Source organism: Phoenix dactylifera, chromosome 2 (genome assembly GCF_051530095.1).
Source record: "Phoenix dactylifera cultivar Ajwa chromosome 2, Ajwa_hap1_PhDact_Kaust_v1.1, whole genome shotgun sequence".
Lineage (NCBI taxonomy): Eukaryota > Viridiplantae > Streptophyta > Magnoliopsida > Arecales > Arecaceae > Phoenix > Phoenix dactylifera.
Genome location: NC_143191.1, coordinates 1,046,675 through 1,055,511, shown reverse-complemented (window position 1 = coordinate 1,055,511; position 8,837 = coordinate 1,046,675). Strand labels below are relative to the sequence as shown.

Here is an 8,837-nt window from a genome sequence, read left to right as displayed (position 1 = left end):
TTTACATATTTTTTTAAAAATAGATGCTAAATTAAATATAAGATTTTTTTATTAATCAATTATGCATATGCTTTTTTTTTTTTTCAAGCATCATATATTTCGGGTTTTTTTTTTTTTTGAAGGAAAAAAGAATTCTTCCCGCGAACGCTCAGAACGTGCCTCGGATGGCACGCCACGGCTCGCGGGGCCCACAGGGAAGGGTTGAAGGGACCCCTACGTCCACGAGACTTGAAAAGTCGTCTGTAGGTGGTGGGTCCCTTAGTCACTGGTCTCTGACCGGTGACTTCTTTTTTTTCCACCGTGAAGATACCAAAGAGACCATCCATTTTCGGGGAAACTATCGAAATACCCTGCATTCTGGAATACTGCATGTGCCCGGCACGTGAGTAAAAAGGACATTATTTTTCCATAGTAGGATCCGAAAATGAAATTTTCTGGAATTGGATGGCCTCGTATGTAACCGATTACTCTAAGAGTACCCTATGGAGTAGAGAGAGGAAGTTGTCTATAGCACTTTGTGATTTACTATTTTCTAATTTTGTTGGATGCATTCGTACTAGATTGGTATGAATCATCTGGTTAACCCCAAAAAAAAAGGTCCTCCGCTTTTCAGGACGATCATGTATCAATGGTGTTCTCTCTCCCCTTCTAGAGTACTTAATATTGTGATAAATCTAACTTTTAAGACCTCAACTATTGCAAGATTCAACTCCACCTTTTTTTGTTAACTTTCTTTTATTTTTTAAATAAATAAGTGAATCTTGATAGAATCTTAATACTTTTCAATTGTTTTGCAATATCCACTTCTTTCCATAATTTCTACTCTTCTTAAAAGTGTCTACTTTAGAATCCATATTTATGTTGCATGTACATGATACTAGTGCATCAATAACTATAGTCAGAAGTCTAATGTTTAGAATATTAGTTACGAATTTATAATTAACATGCTAAATAAAACTAATAATAAGTTTACCATGATGAAAAGTGTACGCTAACCTCATCATTATAATTACCCCCAAGCTGTGAAACTGAGATGGGTACCGCTGCAATTTAGCCTCTCTCACAAGGGCGTTTATTAAGAGGGAATTTGTATTAAAGGTCCACTTGGGCTCCGCTTCTTTTTCGGCGACTGCCGGAGATGGCGGAACGAACCCTAGCTCCACCGCTCCGCCTCTACCTCCGCTTCCTCCTCCTTCTCTCTCTCACACTCCTCCAGCTCTCTACTGCTGAGATAATCTTCGAAGAGCGCTTCGATGGTATCTCCCAACTCACTCACATTTTCCACCCAATATATGCCTATTTTTTACATGATATTAAGCTGATTTCTCGCTGTTTTTCTTCGCAGCAATCGATCTTTCCATGATATGAAACATTCAGTTCAAGAAAATTTATTACCATTGTGTTTTTGTAACTTTTCTTTCTTTAATCTTCATGATAAGGTACTACGTCAAAAACCGTAAGCAAATGCTGGTGTCTTAATTTGGCCCGATCTTTAGGTTTCTGATGTTTACTTCTACAGTGATGCTTAGCTTGGTTCCAAATGAGGCATTTAAAGTTTCAAACTTTCCTGGTTAAGTAATGGCTTTTATTTCCAACTGGAGCTGTTTCCATAATTTTCTTGTCATTGGCTACTGTGTTAGTCAGTTCATTTATAAGGGGGACCAGAGGAGTCCAAAGTGGAAAAAAAGATCTTTTTAAATTGATTGCTGTGGATTGGTGTTCAATCTAAACTGGTTTAGGTTGCTGTTTTTAAATAATTATCTACTGTAGGTTTTAATCTATTCTGCAGCAAATACTAGCAATAAATTATCCACATATTGATAGTGGAGAAAATGGACGGGATGCATGAATGGATTCGTGCAAGCCAGAACTACCATTAGGTTGGGAAAAAGAGCATGATTATTGTCAGGTTGACAACCAGTTCTAGACTAGGGAATCCTAATTTTAAGGCTATTCCTTATTTGATTGTAAGCATATTCGAGGGAAACTAAGATGAGGTTACTGATCATTGCACAAGAATGTTTCTTTTATCTTCTTTCCCATTTTTGTCATCACTTAGTAATGACTTATATCATGTATATATCTAATTTGATTGGCTAACTTGGACCTGCTGCCTTTGTATATGGTTACTGAAAAGATGGTTGGGAGAGCCGTTGGGTAAAATCAGACTGGAAGAAGAATGAAGGAAAAGCTGGTTCCTTTAAACACACGGCAGGAAAATGGGCTGGAGATCCAGACGACAAAGGCATGCGTTTTTCTCCCTCTTTGTTTTGGTGCCTTGAACTTTAATTCTCAACTCATTGCTTCTATTATGGTGAGGATCTTAACGAGCACTTTTGAGTTCAATAAACACCAGAGAAGGTATCAAGTATGTGTTGGAATGATGAGCAGAAGCTGATTTTGAATGCACTTGCTAGTTTTTTCTCAGTAATTTCATTGTTGATCTGAGCATATGCATTTTCTGCTGTTGTTCACTTCAGGTATACAGACATACACGGATGCCAGACACTTTGCGATATCTGCAAAGATCCCAGAATTCAGTAATAAGAACAGAACAATGGTGGTCCAGTATTCTATAAAATTTGAGCAGGACATTGAATGTGGTGGTGGCTACATTAAGCTTCTCTCTGGTTATGTAAATCAGAAGAAATTTGGCGGTGATGCTCCATACAGGTTAGCAACATAATTTCTTCAAATGTGTGATGTATGTCATACTCCTTTTGATTTTCCAACAATTTGAAGTATCTTTAGTTACTATTTACTTATATTTTCTTTGGATCATAATTTCAGTCCTCAGGAGACTTTTTGTGCTATCATTGAATGACCATAAGCCTTGTGATCAAGGTCCACAATCTTGGTACTGAGTATCGTATCGGTACCTTATCAGTTTGTTACTGTACGATACGGTACCCTTATGTACTGAAATAGCTCTTCAATCATTTTTCTTAATTTTTATCTAGGTACATCTCGATATAGGTCGGTACGCCTCGGTATGGGGTGGTACAGCGGATCATGCTTGTGATTGTAGTTTGTACTATTGCCGCATTGAAGGATGCATGCCCCGTAGGACTATTATTGTCTCATTTGGGAGCTCATTATTTAGGTTCATTAAAACTAAGTATATGGAGAAAGAATGTATTGGAGTCACATCGAAACAGAACTAAGTGAATTATATAGCTGGTAAGCTTTCTTGGTGCACTATCTGTCTACCATATTTGGTAGAATCCTTTTCTGCGGCAATATGATGAGAATTATGTTTCAGTGTTGGTCCATTGGGTTATAATTTTTGCTTTATTCTTAAACAAATGCAGTTCTATTATATTAAATCTTGCCTACTTTTCCCTGTCTACCCTCGTTTCGAGTTCAGGGCAATATAAGGGTGGCTCCTTGATTGCGTAAAGGTAAAGTGCAAAAACAATAAGGTGGCATTTCTTCTAGCTGGTCTTCTAGTTTTCTGATGGCAAGTCTCTCTTGCAACATATTGATTGGCTAGGAAATCAGTGCCATCTTGTAGGCAGCTGATGCTAGGGCGGGAGCCAATGATGTAAAATTTTCGTCTTCATTGTGATAGACTTAAAACACTAGGGACTGGACTTTCTACTTAAGATTAAAATTTTATTCCAATCTGACTAGACTGTCATTTTCTCATGCACTTTGCTTAATTATTTGCTTCTCTCCAGTTTTGCAATATTCAGCATCTTGATTCTTTGCATTTCTTTTATGCAGTTTGATGTTTGGACCTGATATTTGTGGCACACAGACAAAGAAGCTCCATCTTATCCTTTCCTACCAGGGACAGAATTACCCTATAAAGAAAGATTTAGAATGTGAGACAGACAAGTTAACACATGTATACACATTTATTCTTAGGCCTGATGCCTCGTATAGTATTCTTGTTGATAACCGAGAGAGAGAATCTGGAAGCATGTATACTGATTGGGATATTCTTCCACCTCGAAAAATTAAAGATGTCAATGCTAAAAAGGTTGGTGCTTGCTCTATCATCCCATGCTATCACATATACTGATAAGAAAGGTCTACAATCTATGACTTTGTCATGAACCTTTTTTTTTTTTTGTGAATGTTACAGCCTAAAGACTGGGACGAGAGGGAGTACATTGATGATCCTGATGGTGTTAAGCCAGAGGTTTCCAGCAAATCAGACTCAAAGAAATATTTTCCCTCCTGGACATGCTTATTCTTGTTCTTACTTTTTATCTATACCTTGTAGGGATATGATTCAATTCCAAAAGAAATTCCTGATCCAAAAGCTAAAAAGGTATGCTCGTTATCTTTGATAATGTAAGATGAGATTCCCGCAAGCATTTGGCTTGACCTACACAGTGATCATATGTGCCATCAGTAGGCTTTTTTTTAAAAAAATTTCCAATGAAAAATACATTTTCTGGTTAGTGATGTTGAATAATTTTGTTACTTGCCAATCAGCCTGACACATGGGATGATGATGAAGACGGCAAATGGAGACCACCAAAGATACCAAATCCAGCATACAAAGGCCCGTGGAAACGCAAGGTTGGTTTGCTCAACTATGTCCAGTTTCAGTCACTGAAATCTCACAAATTACAATTGACTGCAGTGATATATGTTTCTCATCTATGATATATATTATGAAACTACAGAAGATCAAGAATCCAAACTACAAGGGGAAATGGAAGGTCCCATGGATTGACAACCCAGGTAAGCTGAGAACTACATAAGATTCATCCTCTTAATTATAGTAAAATGGAAAGGAAATAATTTTAACAAGAAATCCTTGGCCTATGTGATGTTCAAATATGTTGTGGAGCTTTGGAGCTTATCTGTGCATATCTTGATTCCACATTAACTACATTCATATATTCCTAAATGCTTAGTTGCTTGATGTCGACCATATGTCAATCTGACATTCCGAGTTGCTTGAAATGGTATTCATATATTTTAAATTTAAACCAGACCTCTCTTACATCCATCGCTGATATGTTCTTATTCAGAAACCTCCGGCATTCCTCCATGTTGCAGAGTGCTGATGCACTGAAACTTGTCATCCTATGTCATTGGTGTGGACATTTATTGTGAAAATATTCAGAAATTATTTTGATGCCAAATATGGTTTGGTTTTGGTAAACCAAACACTCTATGATATATTTCAAATGTCACAACTTTTAAATCTGAAATTCCAAGATAATAATGTAATTTCCAGCTGAATGTGTCTGATCCAGTACTATCTATTTTCTCCTTTTGGAAGAAACAAGACGAGGTACAAAGTTTGCTCATACTAAAATTTCTGCATGGTTTGCCATGACCTTCAGTTGTCAATTTTCTTATGCAGTTTATAAAAAAGGGACCAACTAAATTAACATTTATTTCTTCACCTTAAAAGATTCTACTGCACTTGTTTAGCATGAGTTGTTGAGCACCTTTTCATGTTATGTCAACCTTTACAGGGCTCATCTAAAATCTTTTGGTACCTATATAAATGTCAATTGGTGGTTGTCTATGATTTATTTCATCTGTTGTTTCTCGTATATTTTTTTCCAACTTGAACAAGCAATCTTCAAAAAGTATATGAACATGTGCCCATTATGCTGTTTCTTTTAGGAATTATTTCTAAGTTCTAGTTATCTATGTGAGCTCGCTAATTCAGCTTAATTTCCCCCCCTTGTTAGAATTTGAAGATGATCCAGATCTCTATGTTCTGAAGTCCATAAATTATGTAGGGATTGAAGTGTGGCAGGTAAATCACTGTAGTGTTCTTGCCTAATTCTTTTCACTAATGGATGATTTGCCACTAATGTTTTTGACTTGACATTGATTCAAAACATACAAACTTTAACAAGATGATGTAAGTACAGGTAAAGGCTGGTTCGGTTTTTGACAACATTTTGATATGTGATGATCCGGAGTATGCAAAAATGGTTGTGGAAGAAACTTGGGCGAAAAATAGAGAGGTAGGCGCACACCTCTCCATTGTTGCTGTAAATTGTCCTCATAGAGTTCACCTTTTCATAAATGCTATAATCTTCTGCTTAAAATTTCAGGCTGAGAAAGAAGCCTTTGAGGAAGCAGAGAAAGAAAGGAAAGCTAGAGAAGAAGAGGTATTTATTAAAGAGCAGCCTACTTCATTTGGAATTTTCCCCTGTATATCTGCCTTTCATAAGTGCCTAATGCTACTGGCTGCTGGTTTACTGCACATAGAAACTTCTTCTGGCACATGCCATGGGGGATTGGTGTCTCTGTTGAGAATTAGTGCAGGGGATGATTGAGAGTAAAGTTGGCAGGCCAGCATTAGCGGGTCCAAGCAACCAGTCATTTGCATGAAACCGACACCTGAAAGCATTTTGCTTAGCATTTCTAAAACATTATCCATTTTGACTCTTTCTGCAGGAAGCTCAGCGGGCAAGGGAGGAAGGTGAACGGCGGAGAAGAGAGAGAGGATATGATCGGCGTTACCGAGACAGGGAGCGGTACAAGGATAGATATAGAAAAGTAAATCTCAACTCTCCTTATCTCATCAACCAAGCTTTTTCTGTGCCATAGTGTTCAATTTTTAATTATGTTCTTTTCCAGATCCACATCTTTTGGTAGCTTAATTTTTGATAGAATATCCCATTGCCTTCAACCAAGATTGTTGTGTTTCTCAAACATTATCAACTTTTCAGTAGTCAGATTAACAAAATTACAATGAATATATTCTGGCATGTTCCTGATACTTCCTGCCACTTTGGTCCTGTCTAAAATGTCCTGAACCATTCTTTTCTTATCAGTTGAACTTGTTAACAAATGAGAGGCTTGGATGGCTCGTTGGATTGCCATGTATATTTTGTAAATTTACGAACTGTTTAAATTTTGATGTACTAAATCTTGGATCATATACTTATCAAATGCCATTTGTCTAAGCGACCTTCATCTTCAAAAGTTGAATGCCAGTTGTGGAGTAGAGTTTAAGAAGATCTGGTGAACTTCATAAACCTCTAGGACATGACAACCGAAAAGTCTGAAGTGTCTCATGAAATTTGAAGTTGTGTTTAAGATCATCCTCATCTCTTTTGGGTCCCATGGAAACTCATGACTCAACTATCTTTCTGATAGAGATCATTTGTAAATAAAGGGCAGATATTTTGTTCATCTCGCTTCTTTGCTTCACTTACTGTACAATCCAAAGTTTTAAGCATTTAGGTCCTCATTAAATTCTTATAGCTTCAAATCTCGCAATGAATCTTCAAGGCTAACAATCTTCTGGCTGTTACCACTACTAATTGAAGGCAATGGTCCAATAAAGGCTCTTATTGTATTTCCATATAGATCTTAGTACCTTCACTGCTAAAGCTAAATGGTTTGCTAACTTGAAATGTTTATGTGCAGCGCCGCGATTATCTGGATGATTATCATGTAAGTTTTGAAAGACTCGATCAGAATTGTTCTCATCTTGTTTTAGCTACATTAGTAGTTTATTTATAGTACTAATCCCTGTATCCTAACACATTAACAGGATGAATTGTGAAAGCATGCACAGTTCCATCAGGGCGTCAATGGAAAGAGACATCCATATATCTTTTAGCATTGTTAGTATTGGGGTTTGGCCATTGCTGACTATGATGATGAGGGGTCTCTGAATGAAAGTGATTACAAGTTTTGTTAGTGTGTGGCAATTTATGAAGAACCCGAGAATCTTTTGGCCTGTGGATTCCCATCCATTGAAAAAGACCTCAGGCTGTGCTGTGTTTGTATTGCCCATGCGGTTGGAAAATGTTGTTCAAAATAAAGCTTGAATCTTGGGGAACCAGATACTTGGTTGCTTAATGAAATCATGGCACTCCAATATACTTGCTTCTTTTTGTTTCTTCAGTAGTATATACAAGATTTTATTTTATTAAACGTCCACCAATCAAAGTTTGGTCTAAGGTATCCCAAAGCAGGGTATTACTTGGTGTTCGCCTTTTAACCAGGGCAGTGCCTGTTTGGACATGCTCTGTTTCTATACTTGTTTCAAACCACAACCGGATTTAACTTGTATCCTCTTCTCAACCAAAAAAAAAAAGTTCAATATTACATACAACTTGTGTCCAATGTTATCCAAGGAAAAGGACCTACAAAAATTCTACTCTCTTAGCCTGGCAAATTATCAGGGAGGAAGGTAGCTGAAAGTGACATGCATGACAAGAGCTATCTATCTACAAGCATGTTGGTTAGGGATGATCTTTCTTCGCATGAACATATTGAATTAATTCAGCATGAGGTCCACTTAAAAGTAACATCTAGACGTATCTTGATTGCATGTCTTCATGCATTCCTTCATCTTTTTCTCCATAGTCTTTTCAATTGTGTGTGTATGCAGGGGCGGCCCAATACATTTGGGGGCCTAAGGCGAACTCAATAGAAGAGACCTTTTTATTATTATTATTTAAATAATAAATTTTTTTAATAATTATAAAAATATTTAAAAATATATTTGGGGGCCTAAGCAAACTCATTAGAAGAGGCCTTTATCGATTTTTTTTTTTTTGAGTTTTTCATACCCACAATCATATTTTCTATTAGACATTTTAATTTATAAATAATATTATCAAACTAAGTAATTAAAAAAACATCACAAATAAATCAAAATATAAAAAACTTGATTGTGTCAAGAAAAACAAACTCGGGTCCCGACAAGTAGTGCCGAACTTAATTATGTCGAGAAGAGGCCGAATAGTGCCGAACTCGACGGCGAGAAGAGGCCGAACCGCCGAAGTCACAACCAACCTACATTTGGACCCAAAAAAAAAAAAATTATAGTGTCTCTAACTTGATTAAATAAAAATTAATTGGACCAAAAGATTAATTAGTAAACTAGCCTA

At 36.8% G+C, this 8,837-nt stretch overlaps 1 protein-coding gene across 2 annotated transcripts; it reads left to right on the top strand.

Annotated features, from left to right (window-relative positions):
• The first annotated feature begins 1,095 nt into the window (after positions 1–1,095).
• LOC103706042 (calreticulin-3-like) lies at positions 1,096–7,819 on the top strand. 2 transcript variants are annotated; one of them, XM_008789997.6, is made up of 14 exons: positions 1,096–1,256; positions 2,138–2,245; positions 2,481–2,673; positions 3,727–3,985; positions 4,091–4,147; positions 4,232–4,279; positions 4,447–4,533; positions 4,641–4,698; positions 5,667–5,734; positions 5,853–5,948; positions 6,039–6,095; positions 6,385–6,486; positions 7,363–7,389; positions 7,490–7,819. In XM_008789997.6, the coding sequence occupies exons 1-14, from the start codon at positions 1,139–1,141 to the stop codon at positions 7,499–7,501; spliced, it is 1,290 nt and encodes a 429-aa protein (XP_008788219.3). In that variant the 5' UTR covers positions 1,096–1,138; the 3' UTR covers positions 7,502–7,819. The 2 variants fall into 2 exon arrangements, with proteins under 2 accessions (XP_008788219.3, XP_088570954.2); XM_088714828.2 differs by having other exon boundaries at positions 5,853–6,095.
• Positions 7,820–8,837: the final 1,018 nt, after the last annotated feature.